General features: G+C 43.4%; 2 protein-coding genes across 2 annotated transcripts in view; both read right to left on the bottom strand.

Moving 5' to 3' along the window:
- Nucleotides 1-4,445: 4,445 nt before the first annotated feature.
- On the bottom strand, nt 4,446-8,622 carry spry1 (sprouty homolog 1, antagonist of FGF signaling (Drosophila)). Its single transcript, XM_029442206.1, has 2 exons — nt 7,942-8,622; nt 4,446-6,482 (listed from the first exon to the last, which is right to left on the bottom strand). The coding sequence occupies exon 2, from the start codon at nt 6,425-6,427 to the stop codon at nt 5,339-5,341; it is 1,089 nt and encodes a 362-aa protein (XP_029298066.1). The 5' UTR covers nt 6,428-6,482; nt 7,942-8,622; the 3' UTR covers nt 4,446-5,338.
- A 2,212-nt stretch (nt 8,623-10,834) lies between these two features.
- The window catches only part of afg2a (AFG2 AAA ATPase homolog A), a 104,828-nt gene continuing 97,203 nt past the window's right edge, over nt 10,835-18,459 (bottom strand). Inside the window, exon 17 of the mRNA XM_029442082.1 lies at nt 10,835-11,174. Within this exon, the coding sequence (XP_029297942.1) occupies nt 10,995-11,174 (180 nt within the window). The 3' untranslated portion in view covers nt 10,835-10,994. The remainder of the gene's footprint in view (nt 11,175-18,459) is intronic.

Consider the following 18,459-nt stretch of genomic DNA (forward strand, 5'->3'; position numbering starts at 1 on the left):
CTGGATGCATAGTCTAATCAAAAAAAAAAAAAAAAAAGAGGGAATGAAGGGGGAGGAAAAGGGTGGGTAAGAAAGAGCAAGCTTCCTCTTCTTCCTCACAAACAAACACGCAGAAATCCATCTATCTCTCATTCTCGCTATCTATCTAATGTGCATATGTGATGCTTTTTGTTGTCCTTGATTGAGATATCAAAGGGAAAAACAGAACAAAAGTGGTTGTAGGGGGGCTGGAATGCAGCAGCAAACACACAAAACTGTCCCCTGAGGCTGTTAAAAGAGGAACAAGGACGTGATCTTGTCAGTTAGGCTATGTGAGAAAAAGTTAAAGCAGCTCTGGGTTAACAGAAGACACGGCAGTATGTATCCCAAATGGTTTTTTTTAATGTGAAGTCTCCTTGTGGACTTTTCAGACAAGGTTTTATTTTAGGAGGTGATTTATATTTAAGGCCGTTTTCATCATTCTCTGATTTTTTTTTGTTATCTCCTGAACCATTCTGAGCATTTTAGGGGATCAAATCTGACGTCTTTTGACAACTGGTTGTTTCCAGCAGCCGTCTCCAGTAAGAGCAACTTTAAGACAAACACCCCGCTGATTTAATTAGCAGAATACAAAATCACAAGCTAATCTTTTGGGGCCTGTGAGAGCTGCCAAAGGCTTTTGCGCTAACTTTGCAGGAAGGAAGTGACACTTTGAATACTGACGAGTCAATCGCGCCGATGAAATAGGAGCCATTGATCATGAGCAAATCTCGTACCCGAAATAACGCCTGGCCATTAATTACAAAAGGAGCCAACTGAATGATTGCCAAGGGTCGTGTGTTGTATTGATCCATGGGCATCCTCCTCCTCCTCATCATCCCCTCCAACTAGCCTTTGTCCATAAAATGGCAGACAAAGACAAGAGACAGGAAGGAGGCTCGGAGAAGAATGCGGTATCAGATAGCTAGTAACGCTGCATAGACACATAGCAGGTTAGGAGGGGGGGGTGTGAAAGTTTTACGCTACAGTTCCTGTGGGTGGGTGTGTGTACCCAGGAGCAAATGCTTAAGAGGCTCAAGCCCCACAGAAACACCTCCATCTTGAATGGTCCTCGACACCTGATAAAACACTGGGTCGTCCCTAAAGGCCCTTTATGGCTCTTGAGGAGGAAGGAGGTCGCTAAATAACTGACACAACGCTCGTCTGGCAAACAGGAAGCAGCTCCCGTTCGAACCTTCCTCTCTCTTACCTGATTGTATTTACTGGCTTTATTCAAGTACAAGATGTGTTTTCAATGTGTTTGTGCTGCTGAAAAGGTCATTTCGAAACTCACCAACAACATGTATTTCCAGTAAATAACCTCTAGACTACCTGTCAACAATTTCCATTGGGACTATTTCTGCAAAAAAAATGAAAGCAGTCCCACATGAACACTGTTCACAGTGAGGTCTGTGGATTATCCAGATCAACCAGGACATCGTGTCTGGAAAGAGATGATTGGAGGCAAACATCTCAGAGGAAACTAAACATGAAAACATGCAAAGAGTATCTACGAGATACTACTACTACTTGGTAGAAAGTATGTTTTTCTTTTCTAACTAACCCTTAAATGAGACGATAGTTTGAAACTGCTGCAGACACGTTCCTTTGTATTTGTAAGGAAAAATCTTTCAGAAGTCAAGCAGAGGAACTGCAGTGAGAATCACGTGTACGTTGTTCCATGATGGCTGCTTGGATCTCTCTGGGGGCCAAAAACATATCTTTATAATATCACATCTGTTAGGTGAAAATATCACGTGTCCAAGTTGGGGGATTACATGTTCCTCTGTGGGTTGAGAAAATGTAACCAAACCAAACCCTTTCAAAAGCTGTTACATAAACGCCTGGTGGTCGAGGCAAACACACGGCTGCTTTTCTTATTCACGAAGATGTTTACATTTTGAATATAAAAGGTTTTCACTCAACAGCAGCAGCGTACTTATTGTTCTAGCATTCTGGACATTCGGAATTATAGCAGTGACTTTATTCAAATGTTTTATGGCTTTTTTTCAATGTCAGTTTAATCCTGTGGAGGCCGACTGTGGATGTTGGAGCGGTTTCTAAACACATCAACTCACACACGTTGCTCCAGCACACCGACATCATCCAAAGCCAAATATCTTGGGAGATAACCTCCATAAACTTTGGTCTTCACGCTGAAGTTAAAAAAAAAGCCACCTTCCTCTCCAAAATGTCCCACCCCCACGTTTCCCCTGATTGCTAATTTCTATTTATATGCCATGAGGGGAAATAATGAAAACCAGATGAGAAGGCGGAGGAAAGCTGAAGCAGGCCTTTTGGTGATGAATGCTGTGGAGGAGGATGACTGTTTATAGAGTATCCTGCTCCATCGCGGCTGTGCCGGCAGCGGTGCCCTGGCTAAGGAAAGGACTGCCCCGGTAGGATGTGTGGGTTGGAGGTTCCACCATGACTCACTTGGTAGTCATGCGTGTTTGCACTTGTATGGCCCCAAAGCTGCAGCAAGGGACCCGCCAAGCCTGACAACTCTAAATAGCATTACGTGGGTGTGTGGAGCGGCTAAATTTACTCTGAAACAAGTGCAAAGGGAAGAAGGAGGGGGGAAGCTATGACCATTTATATCATTGAATTACTTAATACTGACTCAGATTTCACTTTGTTTCCCAGAGCAGTGGTAGTCCCGTGATGAGTAACATGTGACGCAGTTACAGTGCAGTTCACGTGGCAGGGTGACTGAAAAGTTAAAGAAACTATTCACAGGCCTTTAAATGTTATTTTAGACACCTCCGCCGATTATATCAGAGATTTAAGAGACATGTTAAGGACTTAACGGAGCCAAGTTCTGGAAACGGTGGGAGTAGGATCTGTTTCCTTATTTGGCTTAGGCTGGAAAATATCAAGTAAACACTGTCTTCCTGTTCACCACCTCCTGAATACATTTTAGATCTCTCCCCCCCCCCCCCCCCCCCCCTCTTATCCGTACAGGGGAACTATAGTGAAACCTGAAAAAAGGCCTCCTATTGTTTGCTATCATCCAGGAGCCAGGAGCAAATGGGTCTCGAATTGCAGCTCTGAAAGGTAACAGGAAATTGACAAATCGCTAATCCACTCTTAACTATTCAGAGCAACAAAAGGTACATTCCACCAAAAAAGGGAAAGAAAAGCACATTAAGTACAGAAGGCCCATTTTGGAGGGATGGTTCATTTAATGCAAACTGCTGACAAACTGGAATAAGACTGCATGCTAGTCAGTGTCAGTGAAAGCCTGCTCAGCTAAATGACAAAAGCAACTAGATACTTCCTTTGTGCTCATGTTTACCATTAGCTCCTTCTTTAACTCCTCAACAGTGCTGCAGGTTTTACTTTGGGGTTCAAGCTTATGTTGAATCAAGAGGCTCATATTCCCGTTTAGCAGAACTCTGAATCCAAGGATCCCAGACCTGCTGCACACACAGCACCTGAGGGCACCACCGTCACATGTAGCTGATTATAGACACGGTTGTGTTGTTCTCTTGCCAACCCCGCAGTTTTCAAACCTAAGCCACGGTATATTTTTTCCTTTGTCCCGGAGAAATTCCTGGTCACAGTTTGTGTTTCCCCAACTGTTGGCATTTCTGGCTGACCAACCAACTTTCAAAGTGATGATCTCATCCCCTGGGGGCCCGGAGGTGGAAGGGGGGGGGGGGAGAGGGTGTCAGTGGGGGTGGGGGGGTCAGCGGACTTCCCAAGTGATAAATTCACTGACAAAAAGAGGCGGCCAAATGGGGGAGTGTGTGTCGGGGTGGGGGCTGGCTCTGTCGTTGCCTTTAGTGCAGGAACCACGCCATAAAAGCCCAGCATTGATAGCCCCGGTTTATTATCTTTGAACAGGTGGCCCAGCTACTCGTAATGGTCGCTCTCATTTCTCACATGGCACACACTGTTTGGGCTCCACAATATGGAGACCATTTGGGAGTTCGGGAACATCCCGATCTAGCCGCATTAAAGCCCGGGGAGTAAACTACAGTGCATAGTTTTGTGGTGACTTGTTGGCTGGTGAGTGGAGTGGGGGGGTTAGAAGGAGAGTTACTTCCTGTGAGCATAACTCATGGAAACGTGGAGGCTCTGTTGATGCTAGCAGCTTCGGGGCTAATCGTGTCAATGACCTGTATTGTTTAGCTTTCAAGGTTACCGAGGAGAATCGCAGCAAAGAAGCCCTCCAAGAATGTAAACAGTCACATTTCAAGCTACAAGCTGTTTCTACTCACTGCAGAATTTTTTTTTTTTTACCAGGAACTCCAGACCCAGCGTGAACACACACACACACACATGCATACACACAGAAAACAGAGATTTGCTGTTCGCCATTGAACCCAAACTCGTAAAATAGACCCACATACCCTTAAAATCAGCCATCCGTCAGATCTTTCATTCCTCAAGCAGCTCAATCAAGACACCAGACAGCGCTGTTTTTCATTAATTAATATATTTTCTGCATTAAAGTTAACATAGTTTTCTTTTGTGCCACCCTTTAATTTTTCAGTAAGTATTTGATATTTTGTTATATTCAGACATGAGTAAATTTAAGACTGTCTCTTGCAATAAATATCATAAAATAATAGAGCTTCACATAATAAATATTTTTTACAACAAAAAAATGTTTTAACAGACATTTTTCTTTTAAAAAATAGCCAGAATTCCTCTTATGGATTTTGAGCATACAATTTACACAAAAATAAAAGAAAAACAACATGGGAGAATGCCACAGAATGTGTATGAAGAGTTCAGATGGGTGGAAGGAGAGAAACATATCCAAGTGGAGAAAAACAATACTATGAGATGGATGTGCTTTCGTTAATGCAACATGAGCATAGGAACCACGGTTTTAGTGTGGTAGCAACCAATAAATTCAAACATACCTGCTTGCTATGAATACCAGGTAACAGCTACATAATTGCCCTATAGTAGATCGTCCTTCACAGATTTGGTGAGAGGCAGATCCCACTGGGCACACAGACCCAGAGGAAACTGCCTACCTAAAACGGAAGAATAACTTTTTTATATATATATAAAAAAAATAGTGTTAATGAGGAGCTGAGGATAGACATAGAAACAGTTAAGGCAAACACTGGTCTGTAAAAACATGGTCCTGATCCAGAGAAAATAAAAATAATTGAGTGGTTTTCGTTACTCCTTTGCTTTAGCTCCTTAGGGTTCCGCAGCGAGGAGGGGAGGCTGGTGGGAGGTGCTTAGAATGTTTGATAAACATTAATTTGTGACTATCATCATCATTATCATTGTCATCATAAGATCCACATCAAGAGTCTCCCGCGCACACGCAATCACAAACACACAGGGGCGATCAGGAAGGTTTTTCCTGGGTCTGTGGGGCCCAGCTCTCCAGTTTGCAATAGACAGTGTTGGAGTTCTTGCAGCGACAGCCGGGCCTGTTAACCTGGTCGTAGCAGCCCTGGCACGCCTTCAGACACCCCTTGACAGGTGGGTAGCATAGCAGACAGGGGAAGAGTACCGACATTAATCCCATGCAAAGGAAACGAGAGCAGCAGTGGGAACGTGACAGCGAGCAGGGGTGGTCAGCACATGAGTCCCCCTCATCGTCATTGGAGCAGTGGTAGAAGATGCCCTTAACTAGACACATGCAAGTGCCGTGCTCCAGCGCGCTCTCAGCCGAGCAGAGGCACTGGCCATTGCACGCAAGACATGAAGGCAGGCTCCTGGGAGCCGTACAGTCACTGCACTTGCACTTCCCACAGCGCTCACAGATGAACTGGTGCCCGGCAGCAGCCACCACTCCATTGCCAGAGCTAGAAATGTCTGATTTCCCTTTGCCCTGGGGCTTGAGTGGAGCCTCTAGTGGAGGCTGATGGAAGTGAGGTCCCTGCTGGGGCTGTGAAAGGGCCTTGGGTTTGGGCTGAGTCCGAACAGGCCGCTCCGCTCTGTGGTGGTGCTGTAAGCTCATGCCCGGCCTGGTGGGGGGCGAGCGTGCCAAGAGTCCCTGTTCAGAGGAGGCACTGCTGTTGCTCCCTGAACTGGCGGCACTTCCTGTGCTAGTGGAGCGGCTGAGCCCCGGCGCCCGGGACCCGCCATACTGCTGTCCTCCTGCCACAACCACCACGCCGCCCCCGACATGATGGTGGTGACCTGATGGCCGGTGCTCATAATTGTTGTTCACATTGACGAGGATGACCTCGTGAGTCCTCTCCTGCTTGTCCTGGGGCCTGGGGGGCATGCGGGGTGCAGGGGGCCTCCGTACCACCGAGGGCCCCTCGGTATACTCGTTGTTGGAGCGGATGGCCTTGATTTGGTCCAGGGAGAGAATGGCGGCATGCTGGAGCTCCCGCTCGTAATCCGACCTCTGCCGGCTCTCTAGGGAAGGCTGCTGGATCACCACTAATGAACCGCCGGGGCCATGTTGACTTTGGAGCTCCATCTGGGGGGATCACCACTTCCGACATTCACCGTGGACTTGGCATGCATCGGAAAACCTGCGAGAGGGGGGAAGATAGGCCGGGGAGAGACAAAGGAGAGACAGGGAGGGAGGGGACATCATCAGACAGAGCCACAACATGGCATAACTGGCAAACACACACTGTCCTGGCGGTAGAGGGGCTAACGTGGCCATTTCAAATTCAAAGCCAAGTGGAAACCAATCAGTATCATGATCATTATCACTAAACAATATGACTTCCCTGCAGCAGCACGTTTCAACATTCATAGTAGTTTGAAGTGAGATAAACGTGTACTTGACTGTTTGAAGGTATTTAAAGTTGACTCAGACCGACTGTTTTCATCCTGTCAACGTGACAATATGTCACTTTTGATCAGTTAAGCGAGGCAACCCGGGGAAAAAGTTGACTATTAACAAAACTGTTTGTACCTTCCTCCCCAATACCACACATCTAAACTTCAGTAGGCCCTACAAATACTTCCCCTCCTCATTTACATTTGTATGACTAGTTAACATTTAAATGCACCGCGGCGACGAAATGAGGACGCGATCCAAGGGAACTAAATGAGCTGCCTCACTTAGTATTCTATTACTACACCAAAAAGGATTTCAGGGAAATGGGGACAAAAGTGGAGCAAAAAAAAAAAAACTAAGGTCAGACCAAGTTCCGACAAAATACAGACTTTAGTTGAAAACCAACCGAGTGCTAGAAATGGTCGGATTAAAACCTCCCTTCACGCTACATTCAGAGATGATTTATGAAGTTTATTCGAAGCAAATAATTTGTCTAATAACCGTGTTTATGTCATAAACACCATCAAGAATTTGGGTTTGAGACTTTGTAGATGTTATGAAGCTACACCGACCTGCACGAGGCCAAAACCTCCAGAGTGTTCACCGTAAAGCTCATATTAAACCTCAGAGGGAGAAACAGTGCAGCCGAAGCCAACGTGATCGATTTGATCTTTTTTTATGTTGCGCTTTGCAAATAAACAAACTCTTATTCTTTTTGACTAGTCCTCACGTCAAAAGGGAGCACTATAAATAGGGTTATCCGCACAGAGCGCGTTCATGGGAGAAGACGTCGTGCGCACGAATAAAAGCAGGATCCTATAAAACACGCAGAGCCGGAGATCAAGAGACATTAGAGGACGCATCCAAATACACGGGGAAAAACTTATGAATGAAAACAACCGCCGTGGGGGGAAGGGTGTTTGTTACAGCAGAGCCACGGAAGGACACAGGCTTGGAAATCCATCAACTTCATCAACTAATCGCGATTAATTTAACCGGCAGCGGGTGTTTTTTTATAATGTCCCAATCATATAGAAAATGACACGTAAAGTCTTAGGATTTGTGCACCAGTGTAACAAAACATGTATATCGCTACAGCGGCGCATTCTAGGTCACTACGTGCGCTACTATCGGATCATAAATAACGTAAAAGCAACATGATAAACGTAAAACATGTGTAAAATATTTAGGAAGATACGTACCTATATGCAACCATCCATAACGTCGAATCCATCAACCCAATAGCCTACCAAAACTCCATCCAAAAGGAAGGGGCAATGTCCAAACGTAAACTATAAGGTCTGATGCATAACAGTCACAGTTTGTTAATCCAAGTGCGAGTGTATCCCTTTGCGTTATTCCCTTTTCCTGGTTAGTTTAGCAGAGAAGTTCAGCGCGGGTTACGCATGCATTCTTCCCAGGATAAAACAAAGTAAATCCACGGTGGAGCTCTGATGGAGGAGGGAGGGAAGGCACCCGGAGAACTGCTGCGCACTTGGAGGCCGATCTTTAGGGCAAGCTAGTTATAGAAGTCCCGCAGGAATTGTTGTAAAATAAAAAATAATATAGCGTAAACACGTCTCGGAGAAATCAAATCACGAGTGAGCTTATATCCTCTTCGAGTGTCTGCAGAGAGTTGCGTTTGAGTTCTGGCTGTTACTTATTGTTGCAGGGAGTCTGCGCTCGCAAAAAGCGTCGTTGGGTCGCAGACAGCGGTGCGCTCTCTCCAGCTCTGCGGGCCTGTTCAGCACTGAATGAATGGGAACGCAGGGCTCAGTGTTTGCTCGACAAGCCAACTCCCATTGGCCATTCACTCCACTGAAAAAGGATACATCGCATCCGCTCCTGATTCATTGGGCAGATGTGGAAGGCCGGGCGATAGAGATGTGTGCACTAGTTAAGGTGGAACGGGTTTATATTTTGCCTTGGCTCGAGGAGGGGGCTCGAGGAAGAAAAAACTACTGGTTTCCGTTCTTGCGGGTTATGATGTGAATCAGGTTAATGTGACTAATAGTGATGTAGCAAATGGGACATTTATTTATATCTTTGCTGATTTGTCATTTTTCACACGCCTTAGACTTAAAGAATAATTCGCATTTATATATTTGAATCTTTTTTTTTTGTGTGCTTCTAAAATCAACTGAAATACCATGTTGGTCCATTCAAAGCTATTATAATAATTAAAAGCTAATTACTATATCTATTACACCAATAAAAGAGTAATAAAGACATTTTGATGATTTGTGTTGTTCACAGAAACTTTGTTTATGATATAACACAGGAGCAAATAGAAGTATAATTAATAAACCACTTAATAAACTGAAAACCTGATTCTAACTGAACTTTAAAGCAGTAGGTATATGTTTGAAAGATGGATTCAGAGACTTGTTTTCTACATGTTTAGGAACCCAGAATGACCACTGGTTGACACATGTAATAAAACATAACTTTTATCATCTGTAAGGAATTCAAATGGTTTATGAACAGAGTTATAGAACCTTCAATGGTCCTTAACAAGATAAGCATATCGGACACACACACACACACACACACACACACACACACACACACACACACACACAGTAACAATCTTAAAAGTGAATCGGAGTTAACACAGAGCCCATTAAAAGAACTCTGCTGGTGCTTTGGAAACCACTGTCTGCACAGACAACTGAGTTTATAGACGATCGAGAGGAAACAGGATGTCCTCTCGTGAACGTTGCCATTACGCATTCACGTGTGTCAGAGGAAATCTAATGTGTGACGATGCGCCTACAGCTTGACTATCTCTCTGATGACATGTTCCCATCATTTCAAGCGGTCGAGCTCTGAATGGGGGGGGGGGGGGGGGAGAGGAAACGGTAGTGGGTGGAGGTTTAGTTTTAGTCCTGGACCACCTTAAGAAAAAAGCAGCCCTGCGGCCAAGGGGAACACTCCCCCCTCACTGCTGCCCCCCTCGCACCCTCTCTGTTCCTGACTGTCTGGTTTGATTGGTGTCGCGGATGCGCTACATCCGGATCCATGAGAAAAGGAAGTTCAATACAAAGTCAATCTATCCTATTCAAATGGAAAAATCAATAGATGAATGACCTCCAGTGCCATTTCGGGTCAGCAGATGCTTAAAACAGAGCAGGGGGAGGCCCTGCCAGAGTTAACGGACTGTTAAAGCGACTATGTGGCGCAGTAACGACTGACAAGGTTTTCTTAAGCTGGATGTTAAAATTCAGATTCTTGGTGATAAAGCAAATCCTGGTAGACCGACAGATGGCCGCCTGGATCCCTGCTCTTAGTGGTCGGAAGTGCGGACGGAAATCTCACGATTACAGCAATTAGCTGATTTTCCATGGATGGATGTGATGAATATACCAGCCGGTGCTGTTTTTCTCCCCGTGGATATGGAGCAGCGGTTCCCCAAAGTGGGAGTTTAGAAACCATTAGGGATCATTGAAGGGGGTCGAGAAGGTCCCCATATAAAGTCTAATTCCACTGTTTTATCTCATACAAGTTAGTGCAAGGGGGACACGTGCACTATTCTGATTAGAGGGCCATGCTCTCCACTTATACAATGTTTTACCAGCCGAGGATTTATTGCAATCTTGTCAAATATGGGCCTTTTGTCTTAGTGAAAACATTTCAAACTTGTGATTTGACTGCACAGTTATTGAAAATCAAATAGGGAAAACGTTTTTCTGAAGAGCCACATATATTTAAACTTACAAATAACACAAAGATTCACTGAAAACATGCAGAAAAGGCAGATTCTCAGCTGAAACAGACCAATGCATGGGGAAGTTAGCTGGGAATTACATAGTCTTTGACTATAAATGGTGTATTTCACAGTATTATATCTCTTTTTAATATCAGCAGTGCTTAATTGTGACTTTTAGTTCTCCTATAATGTTGCTTGGCAACTAAAAAAGGTAATCAACGTCAATGAATATAATACATTTAATACATTATTCATTTTTTATATGATCAAACATGACACTTCAGCTCATTTTTCAAAAAGAAAACAATATTGTCCTGCTTAGCTAAACACAGGAATGTTGTTTTAAAAAAAAAAAAACCAGCCGAGATCTCAACAAGCACTTTGGGGAAACTGATTTTTTTATTTGGCACAACATGTTCATGGTTGTTTTGTCAGTTTCTTATCATATGTTAGTAACTTGTCCATCAGACTGGGGCAGTTTAAACATTTTCTTTTTGAAAATATGTGAATTACACAGAAAAAAGTTCCTTTTCCAGAGCAGCATGGTCACAAGAAGCACATGCCGCCGCGCTGCTGCTGATAGCTGATGTAGGACTGGATGAGAGAGTCGGGGATCCGGGGCTTCACAGTGTTCAGGGCACTTTCAAAGTGTCTGGCCTCGATGTGCTGAGCTTTGATGTCCTCTTGTAGGGCCAGGAGGGCAGCCTCTCTGCATACTGCTGTTATCTGGGACAGGAAACAGACACAGATATTCAGCTGTCAGGCGGAGCGGTCCATCCACTGAACACCACTGAAACATGTGAGCACAGTTAGAGGCCGATCCACTTCAACCACAGACTGTTGAGGGTGGATGTGTTATGGTACTGGAAAAGCACTTTATTTATCTTTCTCAGAGAAATGCCTTCATCTCGTAAACATCAAAAGCATTGCAGTACAGAGGGACACACTCAAACCGAACTGTATACAATTCCTAGAGCTATACTGTACCAAACAGACCTCGGAGACAAACGCCTATAAAGACCATCCCTCACTGTGAACAACATCTGATCCTGTCGACAAAGTAAAATCATACAGTATCCTCTAAAGTGGTTTATCTGAACAACACATATTACAATGAGTCGAAGCGAGGACTCTTTCAATTGCTTTGATTCCAGAGATGTACAACTGTTAATATTCTTTGGCTCTGTAAGGATAGCAGGCAGTAATACATGATTAAAAATAAAGCTAAAGTTAACAGCTAACAGTGAAATTGTCTGAAGGAGTAAAATGTAAGAGACAATCGGCTAAATGACTGAAGCACGACATGTAATTAGGTATTTTTTAAGGTGTATCATAAAAATAGGAACATTTAGGGACTTAGGAATACCGAGTCTGGAGTGTGGACTGGTACTTTGAGACGTACCAGCTCACCTCTTGTCGAGAGCAAGGACACATATAATATAATAGCTGCCCACTGCATCCTAATACTAGGACGGGTTAAAAGCAGAGTGCACACGGCAGAATCTCACTCACTTCCAAATCAGTGGCTGATGAAGGCCAGACACCAGCTCACACAACTCCCTCCAACAAGAGCAGCGCAGGAAACTATTCGCCTGTACAACCACTGATAATGTCTGGTGGGAGAGTGCCAGTGGAATATTGAACGGTGAAAGCATGCATGTAGAGCAATGTGCATCCACGGAAATTGTTCACCGAAGCGGCGCTGGTCACTGCCCTTCCCTCTACAGCTGTATTCACTTACAGTGAGCAGTAGAACAGGTTTACAACTATCATGTATGTTGCACGGTGCCTTTACACTGGATGTGAGGTTCTGCATCGTGTGTATTCAATAAATAAAGACTGTGAAACTAAATCATTGAGACTTGCAAACAAAATGGTTAACAGACTGAGAAAAACAGTGCATTTACATTCCTGGACGTGCTGTGGAAGCCTGTACTTGAAGCTGTAATTATTTATTTTTTCCAACTCTTTAATTGGGGCTAATTGGTTTCAGCCTTTATTAAAAACATTTTTTTAACAACAACTTCTGAATGAAAGAAGTCAAAATAAAAAATTAAAATGTGTTGGTTAGCGGTGGTTTCATATTGAGGCAATGTGTAGGGTTTCCATTCAACACATTAAGAGCTCTTATTTCTCTTATTCTCTCTTCTCTTTTTATCTTAAGAACGGGGTCGGCCATCTTTTTATTCTTTTAGCAGAGTGTGACAGACGGTCTACTAATGTACGCTAGCTACCTAAGCTAGCAAACTTATTAGCTTACTGTAGGAACTGTTGATCCTGCTCCCACCACAAGTCCACTATTATCTACTGTCTCGCAAGTTTTCTTACAGGAAAAGACATATAACTAAATGTTGTTGCAATAATTTGAGGAAGAAACAGGTGTGTTAGGAGAAGAGCAATATTGCAACAGTAGTTGTTAGCTAACATAGCTAGCTAGCAAGTGTTAGCTAGCAAGCACAGCCAAGCTATCTTCGTTTGTCTGTGTCTGCTAATATAATAAACTCACTTCTATCTGAGAAATAGCATGAATAAACATAAACATTATTAAATTATATTATTTTTTTGATTGATAATGTTAGCCTACCCTTTATTAGTTGTTTGTGGTGGACAAGTAGTGAGTAGGTTGTTGCTATGCTATCAATAGTGCAACGCATTATACAGATTTGATGTATTCTGTCAGAGGGGAAACTTGTTTGGGAGTTTGCTTGATTTTCTAGTTACTAATACTCAGTAATTCTTTAACTGAGGGCATTCATTAAAACAGTGTTTCATGATTTTCACACATCAAAAATGTATAATTTAGTATTTGAAAACAATTATTAATCTAATCTCTAATAATGTAGAAGTGGAAACAAGTACTAGCTAGGTGTATTCTAATATTCTTCCCCAACTGTTACAATGCACAAGAATTAAGATTTTAAATGCCCACATTTGAATGAATATATCAACAGAACATGACATCATCTGAAACACATCCAATGCTCAGACTTAGTGGAGACGGGAAGGAACACAGCAGAGGTTGTCGACTGTTGAAGCACATGACGCTCATGGCTTTCTTCAAGGCTACAGAGTGAAATGAGGGGAGATGGCTGTTTGAATGTGCTCTGGCTCAGCTAGCATGCACAGCTCAGGACAGGTGCTTTGCAGATGTCAGGATGTGAGGCCTATTCCCCCCCCCTCCCCCTCCTTCAGTTTCAAGCCAATGAGCAACATGATTTAGGCCGGGTAAACACACAGGGCTGGGTTAATTTTGTATGAGGGTTTCCCATCATTCAAGTAATTTAGGCCTGTCAGTAATAATGATGCCAAACAATGAGGCTATGCATCCCGGGTCCCTGTTTACAAACGGAGTGAGGGCGAGGGAGCAAGTGAAGGACTTAGTGAGAGAGATGCCACATGTTCAACAATGTGATTTAGTGTTGTTTCCAAGCAACAATCATAAACAGGAACAGACAAACGTTGCAGCACAATCAAACTATAATTTCTTATTTACGTTGAAACTTTGACTTTGAGGGAATGTTAGAGTCCCTGCGCCTCAATCTCATGATTCAACGGTTAATAATTATTTGGTTGTTTACTTCCACAACACCCCTCGGGTTTATTAAAAAAAGAGGGGGGGGGGGATGTCCGGAGCTGCTCTGAAATACATAAACGACACACACACACAGGCCCCAACATTCATGCTCGCTGGGTTTATGAGCTGGTCTGTGAAGGCGATCAACAAGCCAGTGTTTCCCGCTGTGTGTTTGCCCGTACAGGCCTTGAAAAAAAAATAAAGCCACAAAGACAAACAGGGCAAGCGAAAGAGCCAGTTTGTTTGTAAACGTGAAGGCATTCCGAGACCGGAGCCAAAAGTCCAGTGCCGCCCCCCCTCCAGCACCACCTTGATACCCCTAACCCCCCCCTCTAAAAGCAACCTACCACCCCCTAAAGATGGCCCCCCGCGCTCCTGAGAGGGAAAACGAGAAGGAAGGAGAAAACTGCAAATGCACAGAAATGAAATGAGTGTGTGTGTGTGTGTGTGTGTGTGTGGGAGGGGTGGGGGGGGATTGTCGGTGGCCAAGAGTGCTGACTTGTGGCAGGCCAAAGAAATTATAGATCTCTCTTTAAAAGAAAAAATAGTTTTATTGCAATGCAGACGTTATTTTTCATTTCCTTCATAAATTATGTCAGCAATCACTTAAATATATGGAGAGAGCTTAGCTGATGCATTGCAGTGGCTGCTCTCTGGTGATGTGGGCGAGCTCAGAGTTCCTACAGATGGCATGGAGCCAGTCAAGGCAAAGCAAATGAAATAAATAAATACAAGTAATCATCATGAGCCTTTCAGTTTGGAGATGGGCTAAAAACTTGCTGAATCAAGATGACCCAAAAGTCAAAGTGAGTCAAAGTGAGAGAGTTTGAGCGGTCAGTTTGAACAGTAAGCTCAACACAGGTTCAGGTTAAACAGTAATGCCCGGGATTAACTCTTAAATATTCACCGACTGTTTATTCCGCAGATGTTTGCAGATGATACAAACTGTCTCTGTGGCATGTGGATCTTCATCCGAGAGATCTTCACGGATCCACAGGCCCAGATTATATTCAGCGTAATCGGTTTTGGCCAGCGCTGTGATAACGTAGCAGGTGAAGTGAGATGAAGAGTACAGGAACAATTACGTGTACGGCTTCAGTTGGTGTTCTCTCTCTCTCTCGTTGGGTCTGCTGCATTTTGGAATTCGTCGAGGCCAATTATTCGTAAAACAACAGCGTCAGCCATTTGTGAAAATGCCTGTGCTTCCTCCTGACAAAGTACCTGACGTTGACATGTGAGACGTGTGTTCCTTACTCATGCCATTCCTACAATGCTGGTTTATTTTAAACAAGGTTTCCCTAACTTTAATAAAGTAGTTATGACTTGATCGTAGTTTTAGTGCTTGAAACTTTAAATGTAGTGGTGTCAGATCAGAAAAATGGCCCATCTCCGTTTCGTTCTCTTCGCTGCACTTATCTGGCAGTAAGCATTATTGTAGGTGTGTTTTTGGTGAACCAGTTTGTTCACGCGAGGGATTTCATCAGGGATTTCATCAGTGAGCCACAGGATCAATCATCATTGTGTTCCCTCCTTCAGCGACGGATAGTGACTTAACAGATATTTAGTTAAATGAAAATCTTCAAGATTATTACTTTAAGCTTAAAGCTCCTTCTTACGCCGCCAGCAGAAATGTCCGGAATCCTTGTGTCAGTCATTCCAGCTTAATAAAATGTCAGCAGAGCCTCTTGAACCGCAGAGCTTTTAAATGGGTCGCTGGAAAAGTGATAGATACTCAATTGGAGCGCCGACCACATCCTTGTTTCCACATATTCCTCTAATGACACGTTTCCCCTGGTGCTGCTCAAACCCCTCTGAAAACCAAGCCTCACATGTACACACACACATATTCTTAAACACTAAAATGTATGCAAGACATGTTTAATTATTGCTTGAATTTCTTATTACTATTACGCTTCGTAATTGCTGTCAATAAGAGTCAAATGCAGCGGTGAGAGGGAGGCGTCACACTACCGTAATGACATCATTTAGATCTTATTTGGATCTTCAAATGGATTAAAAGGTTCGTATCTCCAAAAGGAGAGATGGACAGAACGTGTGGAAGTCATTAAAAAAAGAGTTGAGTTCAATATGGAACTTCAGATGTGAGTCGAGCTCTTTGACAGTCGACTGGAACAGACGAGTCAAAGCGCTAGAACAAACAAACAGTCCATCAGGTTCATCTCAAGTGTGAACTATTTCACTTGCAAATGGGAGAAACTTCTCATCTTCTCCAATGTTGTTCCAGTAAAGAGTGGAAACCAGTAAATTAGTGAAACCAAAGCAAGTTTTATTCAGTTCTGCTGAATATGAGGTTGGGTTAGAGCAGGGGAGTCAAACTCATGTTAGTTCAGGGGCCACATGCAGCACAATCTGATCTCAAGTGACATCCCAGCATAATAACCTGTAAATAACAACAACTCCACAGCTTCAGCTTTTACTTTATGATCAAAACAACTCATTTTTACACATTAGGAACCTTTGGGTTGCCAGGTTGTGAAAAACCCCTGAAAAAAACTAAAATGGTATCAGGACCAAAATCAACTTAATATTTACAACTGGACACTTGGTACCATGTGTGAGTCCTCCATCAGCTTCTTTAGAAAGAAAAACATGATTATTAATCGCTTTATTAACATTTGAAGCGACAGAATTGATGCCTCATTATAAAATTGGAAGCTTTACCCTTTATTAATGATTCACAACATATTTATAACTGTAAGCTTCATGGCTGATTAGAACGTGAGAAAGCTCATGCATTCATTTATGCATTAATAACTGCAGACTTGATGTATACTGTTAGTAAATAATTAATAAATGGTAATGGCTCCAGCTTTCTAATTAGTCTATCGATATATATTGCATTACAGTTGGTACAAATGGCCTTATAACGGATGTTTAAAGCATTAGTAAATTATTAATTATTATAAAGTATGCCTTATTAAAAAGTGGAACTAGGGTTTGTATTAGTATCTGACTTATAATCTGGTATTGTGACAGTGAAGCCATTTTAATGGGGCTATGACATTAGGACTGAGGGCTGCAGGACGGCCTCCCCTGCTCCCAGCCATCACCTCAACACGAAGCCCTGGATACAACTGCAGCCTTTATGCTCGATTGGTCAGTGCACTGCACTTCCCTCTGTAGCCACAACTACACCCTATATCATGCTGCTTGAAGGCACACGAGCGATACACCACGTTGGATGTATATTCTGCATGAAGAGTGATAAACTACAGCACGTCCAGCACGGTGTGTGAGGTCCTGTTGTCCTTGTAAGATAAGGCAACGCAAAACTTTAATGACCCCAGAGAGGAAATTAGGCCGTCGTAGCAGCAAATGGTCACGAGATCCAGCAAAGAATAACAGAATATAATAAGAACATAGCAAAGTGGGGGTTACATAAACACACCTGACACTTTGTAGCACTAGAACATGGCAAGCAGAAATATAATATATATATAGTGGAATAAAAAGTAAGGAGTATCAAAATCTAGATGGGATTGCAAAAACAGTGTCTGTAATATCAAGAAAGAATATGAGAATATAACAAAACAAAGATGCACGTGAAGCAGGAAAAAGGGAAAAATCATAACATTTCCCAGAGAACATGATCTAATAAACAAATGAGCAAAATAAGGACATGAATCAATGAAATATAGTGCAGCGAGTACAGAGTGCATGTCTTATAAAAGGGAAATAGACGTTTTATTTGTCAGAATAATTTAAAAATATATTACAAAAATAAACAAGAACTCACCACTGAACTCTGCATGTTCACACTGTACACACACACACACCCTACACATTCAAAGTAAAATAACTATAATAAGTCTACATTTTCCCCGCAGTATTTCCCTGGAGGAGGTGAGAAGTGGCGCGTGCCGTGAGACAACCTGTTCAGCACGACGAAAATAAACCCTTCTCGAGAGTTGGAGGGGGTGAAAAAAAAAAACGCTTGTTACTGCTGGCAGCGAATACCAACGTTCGCAGGTCAAATCCGTCTGGTGTACTTTTCGCTTCCTACTTCAACAAAGGCGCTCAGTGAGTGTATCAGACGGCCTTAATGAAGGGCTTGTTAGCCGGGCTACCGGCAGCAGATCCACTAGACCCGGAGTGTGTGTTTACTATCAATCCGCCCTTGTGTCTACAGCAGGCTACATCCAGTACTCCCCTCCTCCCTCCCCCTCCTCCCTGACACACAAACGGCCACATTTACAGGAGCGAGCCCCGACCCCCCCCAACACCCCCTCCACACCTCCCACAAAACCTCTCCTCCAGCACTGCACAAGTCCTGCACACATACTCTACAGTGCACCACCACTCAAACGCACACTGCACTTGCTCACATACGGTTCATGATGCACATAAACATGCATATGCACACGTGTGTACACACACACACACACACACACACACACACAGGTACAAATGCATGCT

This window comes from Cottoperca gobio, chromosome 10 (genome assembly GCF_900634415.1).
Source record: "Cottoperca gobio chromosome 10, fCotGob3.1, whole genome shotgun sequence".
In the NCBI taxonomy this organism is placed as follows: Eukaryota; Metazoa; Chordata; class Actinopteri; order Perciformes; family Bovichtidae; genus Cottoperca; species Cottoperca gobio.

What these genes read in the sequence shown, in the direction of transcription:
- spry1 (XM_029442206.1), bottom strand. Translation starts at nt 6,427, where the DNA reads ATGGAGCTCCAAAGTCAACATGGCCCCGGCGGTTCATTAGTGGTGATC.